Source organism: Eptesicus fuscus, chromosome 10, assembly GCF_027574615.1.
Source record: "Eptesicus fuscus isolate TK198812 chromosome 10, DD_ASM_mEF_20220401, whole genome shotgun sequence".
Lineage (NCBI taxonomy): Eukaryota > Metazoa > Chordata > Mammalia > Chiroptera > Vespertilionidae > Eptesicus > Eptesicus fuscus.
In genome coordinates, this window is record NC_072482.1 from 65,292,952 (window position 1) to 65,320,347 (window position 27,396).

The 27,396-nt window shown below is 37.4% G+C and overlaps 1 protein-coding gene across 1 annotated transcript in view; it reads right to left on the reverse strand.

Annotated features, from left to right (window-relative positions):
• Positions 1-709: 709 nt before the first annotated feature.
• Positions 710-27,396, reverse strand: part of FRK (fyn related Src family tyrosine kinase) — an 81,099-nt gene continuing 54,412 nt past the window's right edge. The window contains exons 3-8 of the mRNA XM_008160520.3: positions 15,384-15,547; positions 13,520-13,688; positions 8,841-8,999; positions 3,109-3,290; positions 1,314-1,479; positions 710-921 (exon numbers count right to left, since the gene is read on the reverse strand). Of these exons, the coding sequence (XP_008158742.2) occupies positions 710-921; positions 1,314-1,479; positions 3,109-3,290; positions 8,841-8,999; positions 13,520-13,688; positions 15,384-15,547 (1,052 nt within the window). The remainder of the gene's footprint in view (positions 922-1,313; positions 1,480-3,108; positions 3,291-8,840; positions 9,000-13,519; positions 13,689-15,383; positions 15,548-27,396) is intronic.

The window sequence follows — 27,396 nt, forward strand, 5'->3', positions numbered from 1 at the left end:
TGATTCTTAACATTAAGAGATTAAAACTAATGTAGATGATTCTCAGATGACACATATTGAGGTATAGAAAATTCCATCATTTCCTTCTACAAAATGAGATAAATTTTAATTCTTTTTCTCAACAGCTGCTTCATTTTTTATGCACAGGAAAAAATATGGGCAATTACTCCAAGTACAATCAAGTCATTTAACATGGCTTTACCATCATTGTAGTTGCAGGATATTTAAAAAGAGAAAAAAATATCTCAAAGCACGGGTCCTGCTGTGCAGCAAAGCAATCAAATTCCTTCATAATAACAGTCTGATGGGATTCAGCAATCTGACAAGTAATGAATAACCACTTTTAATCAGTAAACAGGAAAATGCTACTACAGTCACTGAGTAAAAATTGACTATCATTTGTTGATCCTGTTGATCGACTTTTCAAACAACAGAAATGTAAGTATCTTTTAAAAAGAAGAATAACTTTGTTTAGTGTGTTTGATTTTTTCCAGGCAGTGAGAAAATGATATGCCATCTTAGACTGTCCTGTAGTGTTGTCCAGTCAATAAAATGTGAAAGTAATTTTTTTTATAATACATGGCCGAATTGACCTTTCACTTGAGTATGTGAGGATAAACTCATTTTGCAGCTGGTTAATAAGGTTGTATTTCTGGACTGATTATTGAACTTCATTTCTACTTCATTATTTGATTTTCTTCTTTACTGTTCATCTTACAATGCCATTTGCATCTGCATATGAATAGTCTGTTTCAAAATAGTCCTCAAGTTTCCAATACAGTTCCTCAAATTTTGGCCGTTCCTTAGGCTCTGCATTCCAGCACTCCAACATGATGTTGTAGAATGGCAGTGGACAGTTAGGTGGTTGAGGGAGTCGATAGTCTTGAAGCAACATCTGGATTACCTGAGCACCTGCCATTCCTAAAAAATATATAATAAAATCAACAACAACAAGTTAAAGATAAGATTATTAAATTCATGGACACTTGTACTGTCTAGGTTACAAAGCAAATTGATTTCCTTGGCTGCGAAGATATGAGGTCTACCATCCCCTTCCCAGACTGCAGAGGTTAAACTAATTCCTGTGGCAAGTAATGTCTATAAGACTGCAATTCAAGAGCAAAGGAGAAGGAGGCAATAAACCACCTCATAAATGCAAATCATCATCATCACATTTTACCTCTTATGCTCCCAAAGACAGGTGGTATGGTCATCCTCACCACTCTGCCCTCTAAGTCTGGGTGAAGCTGTTAAAGTCGCAACTAAGTAAGTGACCTGCAGCAGAAAGGCTTACTTCAGAATGAATTACTCACCACTATAAGGTACTTGGCCATAAGTAATGATTTCAAAAAGAAGGATTCCAAATGACCACACATCAGACTTAATGCTGAACTTATTAGCACGAATGGCTTCAGGTGCAGTCCACTTCACTGGCAGCTTTATATCGTGTTTAGCTTCATAAATGTCTTCATTACCTACCTGTTAACACATTAAGAAATCAAGCTAAGTTAAAGTGATGTATATATATTTTTTGCCACCCTCATTCATCTATGACCTGATTCACATTAAAATTTAGAGGTTAAAGATTCAAAATGAGCATAGTAGCAAATTCCAAAGCTGAGATCCAAGTCTAAAAAAAAATCTGTGAGAAGTTATTAATAAAATATTACTTGAAAGCCTACTGTGTGCTAAAAATAGCACTGAAAGCATTCTACTGCATATGGGAGAATTTGTGTGTGATAATACTGGCTTTACATCTTGTCTTTAGCAAATCCTTTTTTTTAAATTAAAGCAAAGGCTGTCTGTTTATTATTTACTGCTGGCATTAAAGAGCAATTGACTTTTATAATTACCATGTAACCACATTCTAACATTGAAAAGTAGAATCCAAATGAATTAAATTAATATATCAACTCACTGGGGTTCTAATTAATTTACAAAGAGAAATGATGAATTCATGAAGATCAAAAGAGAATCATTTATTATGTTTCATGCCCTACACCCATAATTTTAGGGTACAATGTAGAAATCAAAAGTTAAATTTAGAGAAAAACACCTAACCTGGCTGGCATAGTTCAATGGTTGAGCATCGATCTATGAACCAGTAGGTCATGGTTCGATTCCCAGTCGAGGCACATGCCCGGATTGCGGGCTCAATCCCCAGTGGGGGGCATGCAAGAGGCAGCTGATCTCTCTCATCGTTGATGTTTCTACCTCTCTCTCCCTCGCCCTTCCTGTCTGAAATCAATAAAAAACATTATTAAAAAAAGAAGGCGAAAAACACCTAATAGTATATAGTCTATTATCAGTGGTCAGCAAACTCATTAGTCAACAGAGAGGCAAACCATGGCTCGCAAGCCGCATGTGGCTCGCGAGCCGCAGTTTGCCGACCACTGGATCAATCTTTTGGACCAGGAATTAAAAAGCCCATGATTGCTGGCAGCATGAATATTACTCTGGCTTCAAGTGAGAAAAAGTGGGTCAGGTAACTGTACCAAGTGTGCTGCTCTTAATAAGGGAAATAGAGGCAGACAAACAAAGGCTACTGGTACTGAAAAATAGATCATTAATTCAACTACAAACTTAATTATATCCTCTCCCATCTGGTTAATCATTATTTCCTCTATTTCTTTCTCCTTGGTGAAGAATTGGAAACAGGAAGTAGTTTGTCTGTAAGGCCCTACGCTATTAAAGTGTTCTATGGACCACAGAAAAACTTGGAGAAACATTGTCTTAAAGAATAACATCCCTGGCTGGTTGCTCAGTGGTTAGAGCATTGGCCCACAGACCAAAGGGACAAATGGTCGAGTTCCAGTCCTCAGTTGCAGGTTCAATCCCTGACCCAGATTCAGCATAAGCAGGAACCAACCAATCAATGTCTCTCTCTCTCTCTCTCTCTCTCTCTCTCTCTCTCTCTCTCTTCTCTCCCCCCACCCCCCACCACCACCTCCCTTCCACTCTCTCTAAAAATCAATGGAAAAAATATCCTCACTCCTCAGGTGAGGATTTTTTTTAAAAAAGAATAACAGTATATCTATTAGTCTACTGGTCTGTTAGGATTTTGACCCATTACAAAAAAAAAACTAATTAAAACAAAAGCAAATTCACCTTAAAAACTCTTGCAAGTCCAAAATCTGCCACTTTGTAGATATTATGTTCACCCACAAGGACATTTCTGGCAGCCAGGTCTCTATGGATGTAGTTCTGAGACTCCAGATAGGCCATTCCAGAGGCAACTTGTGCTGCCATGTCGACCTGTTGAGTCAGATTGATTTTTGATCCACCATCATCTAGGCAATAAGAGAAAAGGTTTACTTTGGGAAACATTTAAATTATTGAAGTGAATTCTGAGAATCTTGATGAAATGAGCTCTCCATGGGATTAAGTACCATAGCACTGATCTGTTGAGCAAAAATATATATAACCACATAAAAGTTTTTATTTCCTGTAATGGGTTAATAAGGCAATAATTTCAGAATCCAAACACAATCCAAGGCTGCAGTCTGCTCTTCCCTGAATGAGTGTTAGACAGAGAAAGAAACAATAGTGTCACATGATCCAAGCAGCTATAAATATCCGAAAGAGTCCAAGTTTTGCCATTTTCCATACCTCACATCACTGTCTCATCTCTTCATGGAAATTGTTACTTGGTCACCTCAGGATGTCTTTCAAACATTGCATAGTTTGTTTTAGTCTTTGAACCTGTAAAACGATGCTAATTTGAATGGCTAGGCTGATGAAAAGCTCTCATTCTTCTGTCACACTGTACTCAAGAACTAGCTCACTAACAGAAATGAACGGTCTACCAGTAGTTATAAAATGTGTACATTACACCTGCACTCCATTCCGTTTGATACATTTTTTAATTTCTCTTTTTTAGCATGTCATTGGGCATCCCTTTAATAGACCTAGTTTCTCCTACTGCTCAAGGTCAATACCACTAAATAGTAGTAGGGTCCATTTGATCACTAATAGAGAAGTTAGTGTTATTTTGTGATGACCTTGTGAAAAGGAACCAGCCATCCCTGAATAGTATTTAGCTGCCACACTCTTAGTAGATGTGTCCAGCTTTCTGAATAATTTACAAACTGTCATGTAAATCGAAACCATCATTATCCCTGACTGAATAAGCCAAATATTGTGAAAAATGTGTGGGATTCATGGTCCAGTGTCTTAGGCACAACTTCTGACTTAAGAGGCAATTATAGTGCAGGGGTTAAAAAGACTGGTGTGAAGCCAGAGTCAGAATTTGGAGTAAGCTGCTTCACACTCCTATGCCTCATCGAGTTAGTACATGTAAAGCACTTAAAACCATGCCTGGCACCTAGAAAGAACTCAGTAAACCCCACCTATTCTCATCATCATTGCTTCTGCCTAATCAGAATGAAAGAGTTTAGCATTTGTTAAGCTAGAGATGGATTATCCAGATTGAAACGCCTAAAAGAAAACAAGCATATCAGTTTAGAGTTCTGGGGAGAGCAGGAGATAACAATTTAACAGTCACAGTTTATGAGTGGGAGTTAAACATTAAAAGTGGACCAAATTGCTAGAAAGCAACATGAGAAACAGCAAAATTTAGGGTGTGAAAAAGAGTCATCACCATTGTCAAATTCTACAAATAAGTCCAGCAAGATAGGAACTAAACATCCTTTGCTAATACAGTAACTAGGGGAGTCATTGGTGCCTTTTTGGCAGGAAAAGCTGTTTCACTGGAGATGGAGTATAAGGGGTTGAGGGCTGGATGGGAGCTGAGGACATGGTGACCTCCCTCCTGAGCACCCTAAAGTCAGGGACTCCAGAGAAACTTGCATTCACACAAACAGCAACAAGCTATATAGTTGTATTCAGTTAAAGGATATCCCAGTGAAAACATTCCGGTCTCCTTCAGTATACTTAAATGAACTGTCAATGAAATGATGAGCAACGTGCTAAGATTTGATTTATTTTTTTTAAAGAAAATATCCTAACATATGTCAGATCTATAAGTATTTATTGGAAAGAAAACAAGCCAAACTAAACTAGGAAATAATGCAGATATTTATCCTCTTCAAAATTTCAGGAAGAAATACCTGCATCAATTATCCTCAATGCTGAAGTCTTTTGACAAGCCTCTCCCATTTTGGAGAAATTTATTGCAAAAAATATTCAGCCAAGCTTAGGGATTATAAAGATGGTTCTACAGAAAAATGCGTATGTTATTTCAACCATCAAATACAACATCTAATCCTATTACAGTGGACATAAAAAGGTTTTCACTGACAGGCACAATAGAAAAGAAAATTGAGTAATAACAAATTTCCTACCCTGAAAAAGTGTAGTGGCCTAGGAACTGCCTAACTCAACCTCAGAACACACTTCAAATAAAATGGCCAGATGTCAAAACTGATATAAATGTTCACAGACATGTGACAATTTACATTTGTAGCAGGAAAATATTTTCAATTATGTTCCTTCGCTCAAGAGTATCCCATCTTAATATTTATCATTATAGGCTATTTAAGAGAAGAAAATTCATTATAAGATCACTTGTTGAATTTAAGTCCTCTTGATTGGGAAGGGATTGTCTATAATAAGCATATCTTCACTACTCCTCCTTGCTGTTAACTACCCTGGTGAATTGAAGCCTTGGTAAACTTGACCTCATGTCCCAACCCAGATGATTACAGGGTTCATGCTTAGCCCCAAGTAAAACACATTAACAAGCCATAGAAATTCTCAATGCCAAGGGAGTCTGCAGGGTAATAAGTGGGTATTTTCAAGCTGATACTAAGAGCCTCAAAACAAGCTTGACCCCACGTCAATCTTATTAGGTTCAGAATAGCCCCAACATAATCTATCCGTTAATTTATCCATTCAGGCAGTCTGTACATAATTAGTGCACACCATTTATATGCAGACACTGTTCTAGCACTAAAACAAAGAAAAGTCTCTGCTCCCATGAAGTTGTACTTTAGAAGATACTAAAAATAAGCTACATAAATGCTATGCAGTATAGTTAACAGCTAAAAGAAAGAAAAAAAGCGGGAAAGCGGAATAAAAGGAGTCAATAGAGGGAGATTAAATTTTAGAATTTACAGGGTGATTAGTGAAGGACTCACCATAATGTGGATATCTGAAGATCTTTCAGGAAGATTTTCAGGAAGTAAGGAAGTGAACTATGTGGATAGGTAATGGGAAACAATTTCAGATCTAAAAGTACAGCAAATGAGAAGCGCCTGAAAGAAAGCACATCTGGAAGATTGGAAGATTAGCAGAGAAGGGCAGTGGAGCTGACACAGAGTGAACAAAGGGCAAGTTGTGGGAGATGTGGGCAGAGAGGTTATGGAGAACCAGGTTACTCAGTACTTTATGGGTTAGAGAGTAGAACCAATAGGAGTCACTGAAAATTTTGAGCTGAGGAGGAGTATGTTCTGATTTACATTTTAAAAGGATTTCTCCAGCTATTATATTGAGAAGAGAATGAAGGGTTCAAGAACCAAAAGAGGGAGTCCAGTGAGGAAGCTACTGCAAAACCCAGGAGAGAGCTGATGCCGACTTGGACCAGAGTTGGAGTATTGAGTAGTAGTAATATTCTGGATAGATTTAGAAAGCAAGACAATAGAATTTGCTGGTTGGTTAGACATGGGATGTGAGAACAAGAAATGAGTCCAAGATATTAGGCCCAATTGTTGACATTGTCAAATAAAGAAAAAACCACAAGAGTAGCAGATTACTGGGAATAATACAAGAAGATCAGTTTGGGACATGTTTAAAAATGTTTAATAGACATAGGTAGTAGGGCTGTTCACATGCATTTATTTTTGTATCCAGTCAAACACTTTAGAGAATCAGACTCCCCTACTCTATTTGACTTGATTAGGCCAAATGAAGAGGACACGAAAAGTCACCTCTGTCACTCAGGGTCAGAAACTTTAAGAGGCAGAATGAGATTAGTCCTATCCCCTGCCCTGGCAAAGTGATCAAAAGAGCTGAGGCACCAGTCAATCTATTTTGTACATGGATCATAGGCAGAATAAACACTTGTTAAGTCGCTGGGACTTGAAGGGTGCTCCTTACTTCATCATACCTACATTATTCAGACTGACACCGCATTTAAGTAGAGAAGTTAAGAAGGCAGTTGGATATATGATTCTGAAGTAATGGAGAGAGATATATTGGGGAATTGCTTATACATAAATGTTAACAAATAATGTAACTGGCTGAGAGTAGCAAGGGATTATGGCAAAAGAGTTGTGAAACGTTCTAAGATTTTGAGAGGTCTAAGACATGAGAGAGATCATATAAATTGAGAAGAACTAGCAAGAAGCATAGGAGGAAAAGCCATCGAGTGAAGTGTCCTGAAGGAAGTGCTTCCAGAAGGAGACAGTATCCATCAAATAAAGTACTGATAATTAGTCTGAGGATTAGAAATTGACTGTTAGATTTAGCACTGTGAATGTTATAAGTGACCTTGACAAAGCATTTTTGTTAACGATGAATCAAAATGGCTCCTGTACGTTTGTCTGGGAATAAGGACAAAGGTTCATTGGTTAAAATTAGTCTTTCCATAGTGCACAACATATTCTGATGCTGTTAAACTTTATATATTTATGCAAGGGAGCTAGCATGTTTTTGCTTGTAAATGGCATTTAACAGGCCTTATGTTCTTGGTCCTTCTAATCTAGTTTTGCAATTTAATATTACCAGCTTCACAAGAATACTTGTATCTTTCTGATATCATCATTATATTATTCTCATCTCCCTTTACTTTTTATACATTATATCAATCCCACTATGATATTTCAAGAAGCATAGAAAAATCTCTACTTTAAGTATGAATTACAGTCGACCCTTGAACAACATGGATTTGAACTGCACAGGTCCCTGGGTTTTTGTTGGTGTGTGTTTTCCCAGTAAATAGCTGTACTGTTTTTGATCTGTATTAAATTCAGAATAGCCCCAACATAATCTAGCTGTATAGATGCAGAGGATCGACTGGATGCATTGATCTATGCCATTTTATGTGGGGGACTTGAGCATCCATGAATTCTGATGTCTGCATGGGGTCCTAAAACCAAGCTCCTATGGCTACTGAGGGACAATTGTAATAATTAACTTTGAGGGGGTCAGAAGTTATACACAGATTTTTAATTGTGTGGGGGTCAGCATCATAACCACATGTTGTTCAAGAGTCAACTGTATTCTCTCAGTTCTTGATCTCAACTACTTTGAACATCTCATTTTAAGGCTTACTATATTGATGCTTATGAAATTTTTCATTAATAAACATCCAAGTTTTACAATGCCCCTAAGTCTTCTCTGACTATAGGAAGCAGATGTAAAAATAAAGCAATAGCATATTTCTGCTTTTTAGTACAAAAATTATAATATTGCCTAACAGTGAAAGTATTTTAAACACCAACAACTACAACTTAGTCAAACACTGGCAAAGAAAAAAATGAGGCTACTTCCTCTCTTTCTCCGAAAATATTTTATATCCCCTAATTCTGAGCCATAGAAAATCTTGGTCCGTGACTGATAATGTTCAATTAGTTATTATAGGAAACAAAGCATCATGCAAAACATCTATTCTTCAATTTTCCACATTACATTTAAGTACTTCGATGTGTCTATTGTGAACACTTTGTTCTCCCACTACATAAATATTTTCCTTCCTTTGAGTACACAGTATGTATCCTATTAAAGAATAGTTGAGCAATTCAATGTGAAGACATTCATTCTCACCAATATACACATAGTAAATATCCTTTGGGTTATAGAAAGCTTGCTAAATTGACATTTATAGGACTTGCTAAACTAAATCATGCTCTTTTTTTCCTTTTATTAAGTCTTTAGCTTACTTTGGAGATATTCTAGCAGACTTCCATGTCTCATCAACTCTGTAATAATATAAATTGGATCTTCTAAAGTGCAAACAGCATAAAGCTGGATAAGCTTTGGATGTCTTAGGTTCTTCATTATCTGAGCCTCCCTCAGGAAGTCATTTGGATCCATTGAACCTGAAACAAGAAGAGGGGGAAATCACTTTAAGTTATTGAAGCTTCCCTATCCTCACAGCAGCCTGGTAGGAATCACCAAGATTACTTTCTGCCTCTCAGTAAAGTAGGAGCATTGGTGTCACAAATCTTCAGATTTATCAAAGAAGAGAATCAGTTCAACCAGAGCAACCTAATACTGGATGTATTGGTGCATCAGGGTGTGCAGTTTATGTGTTATGACCTGTAGCTGAAGAAAGGTTGATTCAGGTCCATGTGAAAAATAAAGAAAAAAGGAGAGACTGACAGTCTAATTGATAAAACAAGGCAGGCATCTTCAGAACACAAAGAGAAGACATTCTGTGAACATGAATACTGGAGAACACTGAATATTTTTGGCCCAGGATCCAGGGAAGACAGATAGCTTTCCTGTCCTTGGTACCCATTATAGGAACAGGTGGATAGCAATTCTAAAACAATGGCATTTGGCTATATTTATGTCTTTATTTCTGTAGGAACACATGGTATAGAGCCAGTGGTCGGCAAACTCATTAGTCAGCAGAGCCAAATATCAACAGTACAATGATTGAAATTTCTTTTGAGAGCCAAATTTTTTAAACTTAAACTTCTTCTAATGCCACTACTCACCCAGGCCATGGTATTTTGTGGAAGAGCCACACTCAAGGGGCCAAAGATCCGCATGTGGCTCACGAGCCGCAGTTTGCCGACCACGGGTATAGACCAAGTAGAAAATGTTCAAAGGCCACTCCCAAAACTTAGCATTTTTTCCATCAGTTATTTATGTCTAGGTTGAAACTGATATTCAACATTTTCTACTATATTGATATTTCCACAGTTAGAGTCTTAATAGCTTGATCATATGACAAGGGATACAGTATTGGGGCCTATTCTGAAGACTCATCTATAATTAAATTGCATTTAAATGGCTCACCTCTGACTCTCCATGCAAAGTACCAAGTAGTTACCATCAAATAAAATCTGAGAGGAGGAGGATACCTGGAGTTTACATTTCATCAGTAATTTTTAAATATTTAACTTCTTGTGGGATGTGATGTTTCAGAGGGATTACTGTAAGTGAATAAATACTATAATTTCACACCTCAGTATTCACTATGGATAGTGCAAATATTTCCACTGATGCTCAAAGAGACGGTTCCACTCATCATCGTCTCATGCTGAAGATTTCACAACTGATATTTGAACTGAGGCATGCAGATAAGCTCTGACATTCTAAGGTAATAAATACTCTGACCTGTTTACTAATGTGAAGTTAAGAAGAGTTACATGAGACCTGCAGATCATTTCACATAAAGCATTTAGGTCGTCTATCCTTTGATATGCCCTTTGAGAGTCCCGAAGTTCAGAATCCAGGCTCAACTAAACTCAGTTCTGAACAAATCCTGGCTCACTGTGTGATCTCTCGTAAGTTACCAAACATCTCTGAACTTCAGTTTCTCCATCTGTAAAATGTGACTAATAATCTCACTGACATCATAAAATGATTATCAGGATAATAACAAATGCCTGACACATATGTATTCAATGACTCTTGACCATTATTTGTATGATTAGAAATAGCATACACTGGGGTAAACTAACCAAATCAACTGTATGTATTTGTTCACAGGCTGAGGAGGGGAAAGGGTAAGGACTTAAAGAAGAAAGATAGGGGAAATGGCCTATTCTCTTTTCCATCACATTTTGCTGAGTTTCCTCAATTTCATCCACACCATTTGCTTGCCCTCTATAATCAAATGCTATTAAAATCTTGAATCATAGTGGCAAAATGAAGCCGAATAGGAAAGAGGCACTCAAACCATAATAAAGGACTTTGTTCTTGGTTGTTACCACTAGATTGGCCTATGATCAGATATGGATATAGTGGGATACTCCCCACCCCCCCAAAATTAATCTGATTTATGGAGTTTCCAGTGGTAGCAGAAATTATGATCACCATTCAGACAACTTAGATATACAATATATTTCTATGCTGATGCTTTGGGTGGGCATCAGATTCAGGGAATACAGGACACCCAAATCAGTGCCAAATCAGACTGTCCACAATAGCTGAAAGCACTGTATGTCAGGAGCCTCTGCAGGTGAGGGCTGGCTGCACTGGTTATAGCTGACCAGCTGCACAGCAAAAAAGACCCGATCTCAACTCCGCTTGTAATGCAACATTAAATATTAATTTCTGCCTGTCAAAGCTACTGTGGGAGTTGATTTCAGGCTCGTCTTTATTGCATGGTAGTCTGCTAAGCAATAAATAGCTGCTGGGATTGATTAATGGCCCCAGTGAAGTGAAGACATTTAACCAATCACCAAAGCTGTTTGCTGCTATTACACTGTAAATCAATAATAATTATTCCTGTTGGAGAGAAAACTATTGCGGCACATTTTTTGATATAAGAAACCTGATTTTTTTTGTTCTTTTTTGACCTCCAGAAGGTCTTCCTTGGAGAGCAATGTTAGGATGGATAGCTAGCTGCTTCTTTTTGGAAAAGCATTAGAGTGGACATTAAAGTTTACTGTCAATTGCCAACAAAATTAGGATTCAAAATCATCAACACACAGTGACTGTGAAAAATCTCAGGTGCTGGAACAGGTCGCCCTTCCTCACCTGGAGTACTCACATGGCATTTGGCCACTTAAAAGTGCTTCTGCATTGTTCTCTGTTGGCAGGGGTAAATGGCAAGGCTGGGCCCCTGCACTGGCGAATTTGTACATCAGTGGACATCTGTCTGCAGCTGAGTGAAGCTAACATTTATTAAGAACTCACTGCACACATTTGATGTAAATTTACTCAGTTTGTCCTTATAATATCCTATGAAGTAAGAACTGACATAATTTCCACTTCAGATGAGGAGGTTCAAAAGTTTAATAAATTATCCAAAGTCATAGAGGGCAGAGCCCTGTTAAGACTCAGGTGTGTCCTACACCAAACTTTATGCTCTTAACTGTTACACCAGAGGGTCTCACACTTACTCAGTTCATGGCACACTCACTGTCTCAGTAACTTTTTCACAATGCTCCTAAGCCAAAATGAACACCTAACAGTCCTATTAATTACTTGGTTAAATGCAAACAACTTAAGATGGACTTGTATCCTAACAAAAATAATTTTTAAAATTTTATTCTTAACTATAGTTAATTTCTAAAGGAATGCATGCATCTACTGGGAAGTGCACAATTTCTCAGGTCTTGGAAGCAGATAGAACACTGCTACCTACATTTCCTATTCCACATTGATTTTTGTGTGGATCTTGCATTTGATCACAGCAAACACCAAAAACCTGGTTTGATGTCAGCAAAAGGAATATAACATGATCTAATGCTGAAGCTGCAAATTATCTTATGGTGTAGCAGTCTGTGCAGTATTTGAGATGTTCACCTCAAAACTTTTAAATCCAGTCCTTGGTCAGTTTGGAACAATAGTGTTTACAAGACTGCTAGCCAGCAGCACCCAGGTGCTCAAGTGCTGCCACCTGGTGGCTTGCTAGACGTCTGAGAATTCTGGACTAGGTAAATAATGGCGGTCCCCCAGAGAATTCAATTCTAGCTTTTGGTCACTATTCTTTCCCGTTATTAGAAGTAGGTATGCAGCTACTACAGCAACATTTCACTTTCATAGAATGTCACTTCCTTGGGGTGTGATGCAATAGGAGTAGATGTGAATTCAAATTCTAGCTCTGCCTTTTACTGATTTTGTTATTATTATAGTTTTATTATTCTTATAGTTTGTTGGTCAAACCAGACATTATGTAAAGCATTTCCACTAATGACCTAATTTAATCTTCAGAGCAACCCTGCTAGGTTGGCCTTAACTCTATTAACTCTATTTTGCAAATGATAAAACTAAGGCATGGAGTAGTTTTAAAATTTCCTCAATAATTGTATGACAAGTAAGTCTTAAGAAAGTTATTTAGTCTCTCTCAGTTCTCCTACCTCATCTTTAAAGTAGATAAAATAATGTCTGGCTGAATAAATACTGATTTTAGTATACTTTCAATTTTCACTGCAGGGAAAAAGAAGATAGAAGAAAAAATAGTTCCTACATGTTCAAATACAAGGTCTTTAGATGGGCCATTTTGTCTTTTGACCATACACAATTAGTGTATAAGAAAATAATCATTCCCTGAAATAACTCCAAATTTCCACTGATTGAAGTATATTCAGTAAAGGAGTGTTTTTAACTACACCTAGGAGTATATTCAGTAAAGGAGTGTTTTTAACTACACCTAGGAGAAAATGGGAGGAGGAACACAGGAGGGTTGGAGCCTAGCCCTAGAGAAAAGATGCCTATTGAAATCTTACACGGGGGACATATTAAGACTTAGCTGATCCAGGGAGCATCCTCTTGCTCTTACAGTCTAGGCCTTGGCCCCGGGTTACGGTCACCGGGGCCAGAGAGTGATTACAACACTTGCTTGATGTCCTGTGACCTCTTGGACATGGACAGCGGCAAGTTGAACTTACAAAAATCAACATATGCCATTGAATCTCTGACGCTCTCATTTTCGTACCTGGTTTTAACGTTTTTACTGCTACTGGAGTAGTATTGTTCCAGAGGCCTTCCCACACTTCGCCAAACTGACCGGATCCTAATCGCTTCAGAAGCTGTACAGAGTTGCGGTCTATCTCCCACTGGTCCACAGTTTTATATGATAAATCAAAAGGAGTTGGCACTTGTATCTGTGTCATGGAATAATAAGAATACTTGTAAGAAAAAAGATTTAACGATGTTTTGAATGAAAATCATAGTCCATGTACTTTTTTAAAAAGACCACTTCAAAAAACAAAATATGATAAATTGTATATTAATTGCTTTAAAATAAAAAGCAGTTGTGGCAGAATCTATATAATTACTTCTTTAAGCTGATATCCCCCCATATCCTGTTAACTCAGGCACCTGCTGTCCATCTGTCCCTCCCACCCCCAATCCCTCACATGGGTCTGGCATGATTTCTCTCTGCCTGTTTGCCTAACTAAATCCTCCCAATCCAATTTTAAGACCAAACTGAAGCTTCCACCTCATTCACAATTACTTCCCAAACTCTTTGGCCTATAGCATTTACTATATGTATCACATATGTTTGCATAATTAAAACTTTCATATTTTTTGAAATTCATTTATTTGTTCATTCATCCATTTACTTATCCATTTAATAAGTAAATATTTTCAACGAGGTTCCATTCTGTAACCAAAAAGGCCAGGCCACTGCACTCCTAGAGTCCATAGTCTAGTTTACCATCTACCATCTTCATAAACCCTTTTCCCCTCTAGATTTAACAATATTAGTTAAATGGAGTATTTTGTAAGCTATATCTTTGTATATAAGCTATATTTTGAGTATTTGAGTATTGGATATTCTATATCTTTGTATGTTTTGTATATAAGCTATATCTTTGGAAGCTTTTCTTAGCATGAGCTTACATACTATTTTGAGGTCATTCCTATACTATCTAAGATATACATACTTGCACCAAAATTGCATATTAACTTGACAGAATTTAACTCAATATATCCTATACATACTATATCAAATTCTTCAGCTTCTACTGTCCATAAAATCCTGACCAGGTGTCACCATGCTTTCATCAATCATCCAGGTATAAACCACGGTGCTGGGTATCCCACTGATAGTACATGAGACCTGGACTCTGAGGAGAAGCTGAGGGCTTGCCCCACCGCGGCACATGACCACTGCGTAACTTTGAATGCATTTAGGTAAAACAAGCAAACAACTAAATAATGATGGATGTAGACACAGTCTATAAATGTTATCTCCTCCCACCAAAGAGCTGAGGTCAAACAATCAGACTGCTAGAACAATTAGTTAAATGATATCTATATGCAGACAACTCATCCAGATAATGAATCTGGTAATTTCATATTAATATTCTTGAATGCAGATCTAAGTAGGAATTGTATTCTGACACTTTTTTTCTCTCCAGCCATAGCATTAAGTGCTTCAATGGCAGGATACCATATTAATTTCTTAGTGCAAAGGATGAATATTTTCTGTCTTCAGTGATTGCTTTAGGTCAAGGGTTAGCAAACTTTTTCTGAAAATAATAAGATAGTTAAAAATTTAGGCTTTGTGGGTCATGTAGTCTCTATTGCAATTACTAAACTCTGTTATTACAGTAAAAAAGGAAAGAGAATTTGTAAATAAGTGAGCATGTCTATGTTCCCATAAAACTCACTAACAAAGTAAGTGTGAGATGGTATTGGCACATGGCCATAGTTTACCTATCCATGCCTTAGGTAGCCAAATGACCTTTTTTTTTTTTTTCTGAACTGATGAATCACATGAAAAATATTCAGTATCTTAAGGGGAAAAGTTAACTTCAAAAATAAGTGAACACAGCGTGAAAGCATTTCACCTTTAAGCATGGTTTCCCCAGCTTGACACACAGGCCATCGCTTGTCCTGGTGTAGTGGCTCACGAATTCATTCAGCGTTGTAAAGGTTCTTCTCCGAGTAAGGAAAAAGCCCCCTTCATCCAGTCTTCTGATTTTGTAGTGTTTCACGACCCTTTCAACTAAAACTGGAACCCAAAATAAGTCCCGTTAATAACTTCTTGCCAAAGCCAAGCAGATTTACTTATTTTGTGGTGATATTTTCAATGTATGAAATAAAATTTTCACAAATTCTACTTATTTGTCAACTTTGTTTCAGAAAAGATTTCAGAATATTTACAACTGACATACAGCAGAATTTTTTAAAAAAGAGTTGTGAAATAATAATTTAAAGGAAATACAAGATAAAAATAACAGAGTGAGGCTAGCCCTAGAAAACTATGCACCACGGCATAATATATTTGACTAAAACAAGCCATACAATTGACTCTATCATCCTAGCAATGCGAAGAGGAAACATTATCAGTTTCAGAAATTGCAGCATTTATAAGATAAAATCATAAAAGGTGTTTAAATATAGTTCAACTCTTCTTGATACAAAGACCAGGAAGAATTTTCTCCTGTGAAATCCTGTAACATGGACACTGAAATAGACTTAATTAGTGTCCTCAGTATTATCAGACAATTATATACAAAATTTTGCAGGGCGATTCATTCTCTGTCTCCCAATACAGGCCGATATGTCCTAGCACATTTCAATAAAAGCAATTCCATGGGGCCTAACGTGACACAGCCTATGTATACAATGTTCCAGCCATTTTGTTTATCCCAGGGATAAGTCCTATAGCATTGAGGAATAGACCACTTGCCCTTTTTCAAGTCACCTGACTTGCAGTGGCTATTCTGTTACTTTTGCTTTCCACTAACCATTGTCCTCTCTTCTAGTAATGGCACCCCAATATTCCTTGAAGAATCAATGCTCCTCTAAGAGCATGTGGTCCAAAGGGACCTGGTGCCAACCCTGAGCCAAGGAAGGTAGTCAGAGCCAAGAAGACTGAATTCCAGGACTTGTATTAGAGAGCTCTAGTAATACAGGAAGAAATTTGTTATCATTGTTGTCTTGTTTCTGTTTCTGTTTAACTGCTGGGAGTTTGGAACTACCAGAAAAATTCTTCCCCCACCCCCCACCCCCCAACTCCTCCCCACTCCGCCAGGGAAAGAGGTGAGTTGCCTAAGAAGATAAGCTGTTCAAGTGGAAAAACAGAGTCTTGATAGGAAATGTAAAGATTAACCTCTGGAGCCAGCCAAGCCTGGCTTGTCAGCTATAATAGTCAATTAATTACATAATTTTTGTTTTAAATTAGTTTGAGCCCTGACCAGTTTGGCTCAGTGGATAGAGCATCGGCCTGCAGACTGAAGGGTCTCAGGTTCGATTCCCGTCAAGGGCATGTAGCTTGGTTGCTGGCACATCCCCAGTGGTGGGTGTGCAGGAGGCAGCTGATCGATGTTTCTCTCTCATAGATGTTTCTAACTCTCTATTCCTCTCCCTTCCTCTCTGTAAAAAATCAATAAAATATATTTTTTTAAAATTAGTTTGAATCTGGTTTTCCGCACTTGCATTAAAAATATTTACTGAAGCTCTTCATAGCTACCCATTCACTTAGCAAAGTTATTGATAAGTATTGAGCAGCATTTACCAGGAATAGAGATATTCTGCAATCCTTTCTAAATATAGAAACTTATGCTTTATTAATCAGTTAAGTTGGAGCAATGCATGAATGGAAAGAAGACTGAGAAGACATCTCAATCCAAGCACAGAGGTTTACTGAGGGCATGTCAAAGGCTAGGACAATATTTTCCTGGAAAAGCAATTGTTGTACACCAGAAGAGCTATGGATTTAAAAAAAAAAAAAAAGACAATGTCAAGTGTTGACAAGGACATGAATAACTAGAATTATGTCTCTCCACACAGTGGATAAAACTGTAATTTTTACAACCACTTTGGAAAACTATTTGTCATGATCTACTAAAGTTGAACATAACAAGACCTATAATGTAGTAATTCCACTCTTAAGTATATAGTAAATAAAAATACACAATATATTCATCAAAATGCATATATAAGAATGTGTTTAGTGGCATTTTTGTCAGAACCTAAAGCTGGAAACAATCTAAATGTCCATCAAATAGATAATGGACTAATATAAATTGCTTATATTTTTCCAGTGGAATACTATAAAGATATGTAAATAAACAGATAACAATAACATAGCAACATGAATGAATCTCACAAACACAAAATTATGGTTCCATTACTTAAAGATGTAAAAAGAAGCAAAACTGTTGATATTAAGAGTCAGACTTGGGTTTTGGTGACATTCTATTTCTTGACTGGGTGCTTGATACATTAGTATATTCATTTTGTGAATGTAAACAGACTAAACTTTTTTTAAAAAATATAGAGGGCAAGAGTATAGTTAGCTCCTCCAAAAGCAATATAAACTTCTTAATTACAATATTTAGGTATCTAGAACACTTGCTTGTACTCTCTGTGTCAAGTTACCATTCCCACTGATTATAACTTTGGGCAATGTTAATTGGCCTGTAAAATCATCATCAAATAAAAAGGTTTTATTAAGATACAGAGTTAAGTACGTAGCAGATTCCTATGTATGGATTAAAAGGTTAACAATATATCAAAGAGAGCTGTAAACAATTAGCCCAAATTTATTTCTCCACAAAGTAATAAAAATATTAGCAGTAGAAAGGTAGCTAAATATAAAATATATCTGCAGTTTATATAAGTTATTGCCCTCAATATTCTATCTTTGCTATCCATCAAAAAGAAAAGTGCACAGATTATAGCTGAGATGTCTAGTTAGCCAGTAGGTCTATAATTAGAAATGATGAAAAGCAATGAAAAAAAATCCCCATATTTAAACAAGATGAACAATATCTGGCTCCAAACTGACTACATAGAAGTTAAGCATAAACTTAGGAATTCCTTTTGAGTGCACCACTGAAGACCTGATGATTTCTAAGCTAGAGACTGAAGTCAATAGATGACTGGCGAGTCAAAATACTCCTTGTGATTTTCTTAAAAAGGGATGCAAATCATAATGATTGATATTGATTATAAAGAAAGCCTAATAAATGTTTGCCAACTATTTGCAGATAAAGATTTAAACCCTCAATTGTAAAATCCAATTCTGGGTAATGCATCCAGAGTTGTCAAGAACAATAAAATTGTGTTTAACCGAAAAGATGGGGAGATGGGAGACTCATATTACAATTTAACTTTATATGACCAAAACATGTCAATCTCGCTGGGCCTCAGCTTCTTCATCAAGAGCAAGCTTTAAGAAATCTTCACATTTCCAAATGTTTCCACATTTCTTAGTGTTCCAACATTTCTTTTAATTTATCTTTATTGTTGAAAGCATTACAGATGCGCCCTTTGTTTGTGTTTTTTATTTTTTCCCATGGACCCCCTCCATACCGTACTAAGAGCTGTTGCTTCTTCTGTCTAAATTCCTATTTCTTTTTTTTCTTTTTTGTTCCCCTTTCACAATACTTAGTTCTCACCTTGGAGCCTTGAACACCACTTGAAAGCTTTTCCTATGCATCTTCCCATAAGATTTCAATTTAAATCCCCAGAACCAGCCTTCCCCACCCACCTTATGGAATATACCCCTTCCCAGCTCCTGTTTAATTATATATATGTATATATATATATATATATATATATATATATATATAATAACATGTTATGGTATTCATCTCAGTAGAGGTGGTTCCATGAAGGGCAGAGACTCTGCTGTCTTAATCCAGAGCTTGGCACAGAGTAACAACTAACATAAACATCTGCCAGATGAATGAATAATATCACTGACTCTTGGATTTGAAGTGAAATATAAGCTTTTGAAATGTCAGCTGCAAAATTAAATTGGTAATTATACAAATACTTTCAGGACAAGATTTCCTTGGAATTTTATTTTTAATGGAAGGAAAACAAACTTAGCTCCAGGATATAAAGACTATTAGAGTACAGTCATTCATGGTTATAGCCAATTTCTTAATTTTTTGCAACATAACACAAAAATAACTGCTTCATCTATTACTGACATCAAGGGTATTTCTATGTGGTTCATTCAAGTTTTCAGTCTAAATAAAATTGAAAGATTTATGTAATTTAAAAATTAAACCACAGAAGCTATATCAAGGAAATCAATACATTGTAGTCGGGATGAAGGCACTTTTAATATTGTATTCCTGAGTAATCAAATCCAAATTATATGATTGTTTTTTAAAAGTGGTTTTAATTTGTTAGTAGTGAATCCACACATTTGTATTGACATTCCAAATAAAGATTAAATTCAGTGGGTCTCAGAACTAGGGAGAAATAAATTTTCTATTCCTTTTTTGGTTCACTGTAATCTTTATCATTGAACCAACCCACTCCACATTCTATAGACCAGAAGTAAATAATAATACTTGTGTCATTCTTATTGTGAATTACTATGGGTTCAAATTAGTTAAGCATTTTAGTAGCTCAACTGCAAAAAATATAAGGCTAACTATAAAATATAATGGAATCATCCATCAAAAACTCAGTAGAATCATGATTGAATGAACTGAGCTAAAAGGTCAAGCATCCTGAGTTTGCTTCTTGTCTCTCGTTTATGCTGTTTGACCTAGGGGGAAAGTGTTTCACCTGTCAACTGATTAATCTACCTGAACATGTCCAAGAAGAGTAGAATAAAGATTTGTTGAATGTTTAAAGAAATCAACTATTTCTGCTCATTAACTTCTATAAGGACCCTGACCCAAGCAAGTTATCTGATTATTTGGGCACCTTCACATCCAAAGTAACTGCTTCTAGGGGAATTCATGTGATATCAATAGAGTGTTGAGATTTCAGTCCTATTTGCACGTGCAAATGCTTTTTCAAGTAGTCCAAGGTTGACATAGAAGCCCAGCTTTCTCCTAGTGGCACGATCTTACGTTACATTTTCTCTCATGGTAGAAATGGGTTTGTCTACCACTGCACAAAGGAGTGCTGTGAGATTTCATCAAATAGAAATTTCAAAGTCCTGTCCCCATTCTACCACACCACTAACATATTATTCAGAACATATTAAATCATTATGAAATCCAAGATATTCCAAAGTTAGATTTTTTTTTTAAGACAGAACTTCCAGAAATTAAATTTTGACTACAATATGTGTAGAGGCTGTGTCTGAAACACTCAAAGACAACCTAGTACACTCAATGAAAAATATCAATATAACAAGGAGTTTGGCATTTTATAGATAAACAAATGGTTGATTGAGCTAGTTTTAATTTTCTGACTAGTCCTCTGGCATCATTTGGGCATAGCTGTATTCCTACTACCTGATAATAACCTGGTCCTATACTGAGTAAAACAATATGACTTAGATGATTGAGCAAAGTATTGAAAATCAAGAATTTACTGCCCTAATCTTGTCTGCCAGCGATTTGTTCTTTGACCTTAGGCAAGAAATTTCATTTCAGTTTCCTTATCTAAAGAATGAGACCAATGATCTTATCTACATATCCCCACAGGGATAGTTTGAATGTCATCATTCACAAAGGATGATAGATATATCTAAATGTCCAATGTGTGAGTGCTACATTAGAATATCAGCATTATCAAAGAACACTGTCAGCAAAAGAGAGCCACTGCCAAAGGAAAATTCTCCACTCTGATGAACAATAATGGCTATATAACATAGTAGCCACCAAACATGTGAAGTGAAGAAATTACTATTAATTCTGTGTAAGAGAACTTCTGCACTTAACTCCTGTTAATTTGATTTCTCTCTGGAAGGTTTATTTGTACTTTCTTTTTTTTATTGATTTCAGAGAGGAAGGGAGAGGAAAAGAGAGATAGAACATCAATAATGAGAGAGAATCATTGATTGGCTGCTGGGGAAATTAGCCTGCAACCCAGGAATGTGCCCTGACAGGGAATCACACTATGACCTCCTGGTTCACAGATCAACGCTCAACCATTGAGCCACACTGGTTTGTTTGTACTTTTTAAAACTATTACAAAAATAATCATGATAACTCCTACCATATCACTGCTTCAGAAACCATGTTAGGGTGGGTCTATGCCAATAAGTAAATAACATTTAATTGAGTTTTTATATTGCATCTCCCCTTAAAACAGAATTCAAGGCACACACGTGTCACTGCATTTCATTCTATAGCAAATAGAGCAGGATGCTAGTCTGAGCAGTTTTGAAAGAAGAAAGTACATCTGTCTTAAAATATTGAAGTATATCAGGTTGAAGAGTTGTTCTCTCCTTTTCTGGGAAAAAAAGAAGTTCACTAAAACCAAAGGGAAAAAACAGAACTAACTTTTTTTATGCATACAACTCAGTTAGTGGGTCCCCTAGGGCTCCTGCCTAGATATATTAAGTGTGCTGTGGGCATCAGTCAGTAAGCTTGACTGTTAAACTAGTAGGTTGAATTATATGAAGACTATTAAGAGAATGTCCATGTTAGGTGAGTCAAAAAACTTATTAAAAAAGCTCTTTGAGGAAACATCTGATAGCGCTCATGACCTGAGGTCTTCCAGGATTATTACTGATCTAGGAGACCTTCACAGTCAAAGATGACATAACCAAACTCTTCTACACAAAAATAGACTATATCTTCTAGATATTATACAGCATAGACATCATGAGTTTTAACCATATATCTATGCAAATAGTAATGATATTTTTGAGAAAAATGCTGCTGGTCTTACCCTCAAGACCCCTATGGTCTAAAAAAATCATTATTAAAATAGAAAAAAAAAACATATGAAAGCTTGTTCTTAAATATTCAGAATCAAATTTCAACTGTATTGTTTATACATGACATCTTAAGAAGGTGGATATCTCTTTAGCAATACATAATTGTACATCAGTATTTTGTCAGACAATTTAATGGAAAAGTGTCTCCCGCAGAATCACAGGAAAACTGCCTTTGCAGCATCTGCTGTTGCAGAGAAAGTCCCTGAGAAACCATTTGATTCTTTATTCCTCTCAGGATTCTAACTTCTCACTCAATATCAGATCTGCAGTAAACCACCAGGGATTTACACACCTGGATCGTGTTATATATTAGCGGAGTTTCCTGCAGAAAATCTCTCACTGGGTCAAGATTTAATGCAACATGAGAGCCAGTGCTTCTACTTTTCAAAACTTACCCTAAGGGAATATTCCAAATATATAAATAAATATGCATTTATTTAGCTATTTCCCTGCTTTGTTCCAACGAGATCCAGAGACTTGCATAAATTATCAATTTTTTTAAAAAAATTTAAATAAGTGGATGAAGGAACTAGGACAAAAGGGAAGGAGAGCAGGATGACTCCAGGAATACAACTGGTGTGCTTCAGGTGAGGTATTCTTTAAATTCCAATCATGTTTGCTAGATGTGGGCCAGAGATTTGGCTCTCTGCGTTTCTGGAGCTCATAGCCATGAGGGAAACACATTCAGTTCCCTGATTCCCTGAAGAAAAATATTAACAAACTGTTACTCAAAAAAAAAAAAAAAAAAAGGCAGCATCTTCCTGGTATTGAAATGAGAAAAAAATTTATCATGTAGGTCCTCATAAAGAAAACAGAAAATGCACTGAGAAATGCCATCATTGACATTCTTAGTAGTAACTATACCAACACACTGCAAAGGGCTGGTCCTTATAATGTCCATTAATGTGGCTCATTTCCGAAAAAAAAAAATTCAATGAAAGCATATGTATGGGAAACTAAACAGAGTTAATCATCCAAAATAGGAAAAGCTATATGCATAAAGATATTCACTGCAGTGTTTTTATAGCTTTAAATGACTGTTAAATTATATTAAATCTGAAAATTGGGAGTTAGAAATCTATGTATATAAAAAGCCAGCGACCTTAACACCATAACGACTGGTGGCTACGATGCCCACTGCGGCCAGTGAACCTGCCCAATCAAGGGGTGGGGCCAGCAGCCAACCTCCCGCAGCCCCTCCTCCCCTCCGCCCCTGGCCCCACCCCAGGTTGGCCCCCCCACTTTGATCAGAGGCAGGGCCAGCTGGCCCACCACCCACAGCCCCTCCCCATGGTCTGCCGCTGATCAGCCCCCACCACCCTGATTGGCCTGCAGCCCCTCCCCCCAGCCAGCTCTACCCCCAATTACTCCCCCGCACACACCAATTGGGGATGGGGCTGGCCAGCCAACTTCCCATTGCCCCTCCCCCTGCCATTGACCCCCAATTGGCCCACCACCCACAGCCCCTTTCCATGGCCAACCCCACCCCCAATCACCCCCCCCCCAATTGGGGGCGAGGCCCGCTGGCCAACCACCTGCGGCCCCTCTCCACAGCTGACCCAGCCCACCTCTAGCCATCTCCTCCTACCAACAGGACTGGCCCCGATCTGCCCTGACCACCCCCCCCCCCCCCCCATGCACGAATTCGTGCACTGGGTCTATAGTACCAGGTGTAGCGGTTAATAATGTGGATTTTGTAATCAAAGAAAACACAATAATCTCAAGAGAAACATCAAAAATGCTTTATTCAAAGTAATGTCCATCACTAGCTACACATTTCCCCATCTTTCAGGTAATTTGTGGATACTGTCCCAATAGAACTTTTCTTGTTTTGAGGCCCACCATTCAGAGACCCAATTTTCCACTTCTTCTGTATGTTTTGAAGTGCTGCTCAGAAAGTGCGTGTGCCATCAATCAGAACAAGAGGTAACCTAAACGAGCAAGGTCAGGTGAATACAGCGGGTGGGTTAATACTTCCCAGGCAAGATCTTTTAACGTGTCTTTAACTGGTTTTGAAGTGTGTGATGGTGCATCATCATGAAGCAAAATTACTTTGCCATGTCTTCTGGCCCATTCTGGTCATTTTATGATCAAAGCATGGCTCAAATTGATTATTTGTTGTCGGTAGAAATCAGTACTAATGGTTTCACCTGGTTTTAGAAGCTAAATACACCACATAATACACCACACCTTCCTGATCCCACCAAATGTAGAGCATTGTCTTCTTTCGGAAGCAATTTGGTCTTGCAGTTGATGTTGATGGTTGACCTGGGTCAACCCAAGATTTTGTGCATTGGGGATTCTCAAAATAAATCCACTTTTCATCGCCAGTCACAATTCAATGCAAAAAGACTTTTGTGCCATTGAAGCAACATTTTACTGATGACTTTTCAATTTTCCATTTGTCTTTCATTCAATTGATGTGGCACCCATTTTTCTTCCTTTAAAATTTTTCTATTGCTTGTAAATGATCAGAAATTGTTTGCTGAGCAATGTTTAATCTTTCTACAAGTTGTTTTTGAGTTTGGCATGCATCTTCATCCAATAATGCTTGTAACTGTTGGTCTTCAAACTTTTTCGGTTGACGTGGATGTTCTTTGTCTTTCACATCGAAATCATCACTTTTAAAGTGATTAAACCAGCGTTCACAAGTATCTTGAGATGGAGCATGTTCACCATAAGCTTTCTGAAGTATATGATACCTTTCAGTAGCACTTTTCTTCAACATAAAGTAATGAATTAAAACTTTCCACAAATGCTTTTTTTGGCACAAAATTCAACATTTTTAAGCGTAAAAATACGTATGATGATGCCCTAGCTAGTTTGGCTCAGTGGATAGAGCATCTGACTGGGGACTGAAGGGTCCCAGGTTTGATTCCAGTCAGGGCACATGCCCGGGTTGTGGGCTCGATCCCCAGTTGGGGGTGTGCAGGAGGCAGCAGATCAATGATTCTCTCTCATCATTGATGTTTCTATCTCTCTCTCCCTCTCCCTTCCTCTCTGAAATTAATTTTAAAAAATACCTATGATGTTAACACCTTCAGAAATTTTGACATATGAAGTTTTGAAGCTTGTTTTCAATACAACAAAATAGCATACATATCAAATCACATATATATCAACATATGTATAACTCCATCTATTGAAAAAATCTGCATTATTAACTAGTACACCTAGTATAATCATAAAATTATGGAATAACAAGAAAAAAACATATAATGTGTTAAGTGAAATAAGTGAGATACATAATCTATACTAATAAAAGGGTAATATGTTAATTAGACCGGGAGTCCTTCCAGGAGACCTTCCGGACAAAGCCATGGTGGCGGGGCCAAGGCAGAGGCAGTTAGGGCTGATCAGGCCAGGAGGGGAGAGCAGTTGGGGGCGATCAGGCCGGCTGGCAGGGGAGGGGCAGTTGAGGGTGAGCAAGCTGGCAGGGGGGCAGTTAGGGATGAGAAGGCTGGCAGGGGGGCAGTTGGGGGGCAAGCAGGCAGACAGGCAGGTGAGTGGTTAGGAGCCAGTAGTCCAGATTTCGAGGGGGATGTCCGACTGCCAGTTTAGGCCCAATCCCACAGGGAGTCAGACATCCCCCAAGGGGTCCCAGATTGGAGAGGGTGCAGGCCAGGCTGAGGGACACCCCCCTCCCCATGCACAAATTTCATGCACTAGTTAAGAGAATAATAGAATTGCAAACAGGAGGATACATCTGGCAGCTCACATGTCTTCCGCACACACACACTGAGATTGCTTGTAAAACTCATAATTGCAAAAGGGCAAAGATGATTAAATTTGCCAACATGAAAGTAGCTGTGTTAGATTGGCGGATTTGTGAGTATTTTACTCTGTGTTTTCCAAAACAACTGTGATAAAAGTATAGTGACTTTAAAATAAGAACACATGCATAATGCTTCTAGCTTTGTTTAGAGAGGAAACATAAGAATTAACCTAAGACAATGTCCACACTATTATGATACTTGACAGTCCTTATGGAAAGCCCCCATGAACTCATTTCTCTTTGAAATCACGATGCATCTCTTCTTACATTAGCCCATAAGACAGAGTGTTTCCCTTTTCGCCTTGTCTGGCAGAGAACCCCAGCTAACCTGACTTCTAAACTGTGATAATTACCTTCTATTACAGGCTCAGCAAGATCAATTTCTCTGTTCTTTTCCATCGGTTTTGTCTCTGTTTTTTTTGTTTTTTTTTTTATGTTTAGCTTTATTTTATACTCTTTCGGCAATGTAAGCCAACCTAAACCTAAAATCTTTTGTAGAATAAATGAACACATGCACAAATGAAATAAGTAATCAAGTGAAATGACACATTCACTAAACATGAAAAGAATTTCTAATGAAATGAACCCAACAGCAGCATAGCCTCTGGGGTTTCTGTTTGCGGGAGGTTTGACACTCCTCTCAAGAGCTTCAAATTTTAAAAAAGTCCTCAGAAAGAGCAATCGTAGACTAAACAGTCTTTGCAGATTCTACTATTTTGTCAAGAATATGCTATGTGAACGACCAGGAAGTTTAAAGATAATTTAATCTAAATCCTTTTACTGATGAGAAAAACAAAGCATAGGGGTCTGAACTAACCTGCTGGTTGCTTGCAGGCCTGGAATCCCCATCCAGCCATCTAGGGTGTCATATGAATGACAGTAGGAACAGTAGAAACATTTAACCGCTTATTCCCTCTTTTCTGTTTTTTAAAGAAATTTACTAATTTCTTGGTAGATGTCTGAATGCCATCTTCCTCTCCCTCTAAAATTTCTTCCCCTAACTCTCAGAAAGGCTCCCCTGAATTCCTCTGCATCTCCCCACCCAGTTTTAGTAATTAGTAGACTTGTTAAACAGAGTGAACATGGACGTCATTGAGAAATGTCATGTATTATAATTAAAATACCTTGAAATCAATCTTTATCTTCCTATGAAAATACAAAGGACTTTTGGTGTATTAGATAGTTTATATTCCTAGCAGAATATAGTCTACTTCCATGTTTTTCATCGTCTCTTACATATGCAAGACAACTATTGGTAATTTGCTCATTATTCATTTGTATTTCCAAAAGCAGATAGCTCTTATACTTTGAAATTTCTTCATACTGAAGGAGAACCCATGATATGAGACATGTTCCTGCTTTTTATTTCAGACAAATATTAGATGAAGGTTATACAGGGCAACCTCTGTCTGTTTAGAATAAGTTTCGTTATCAC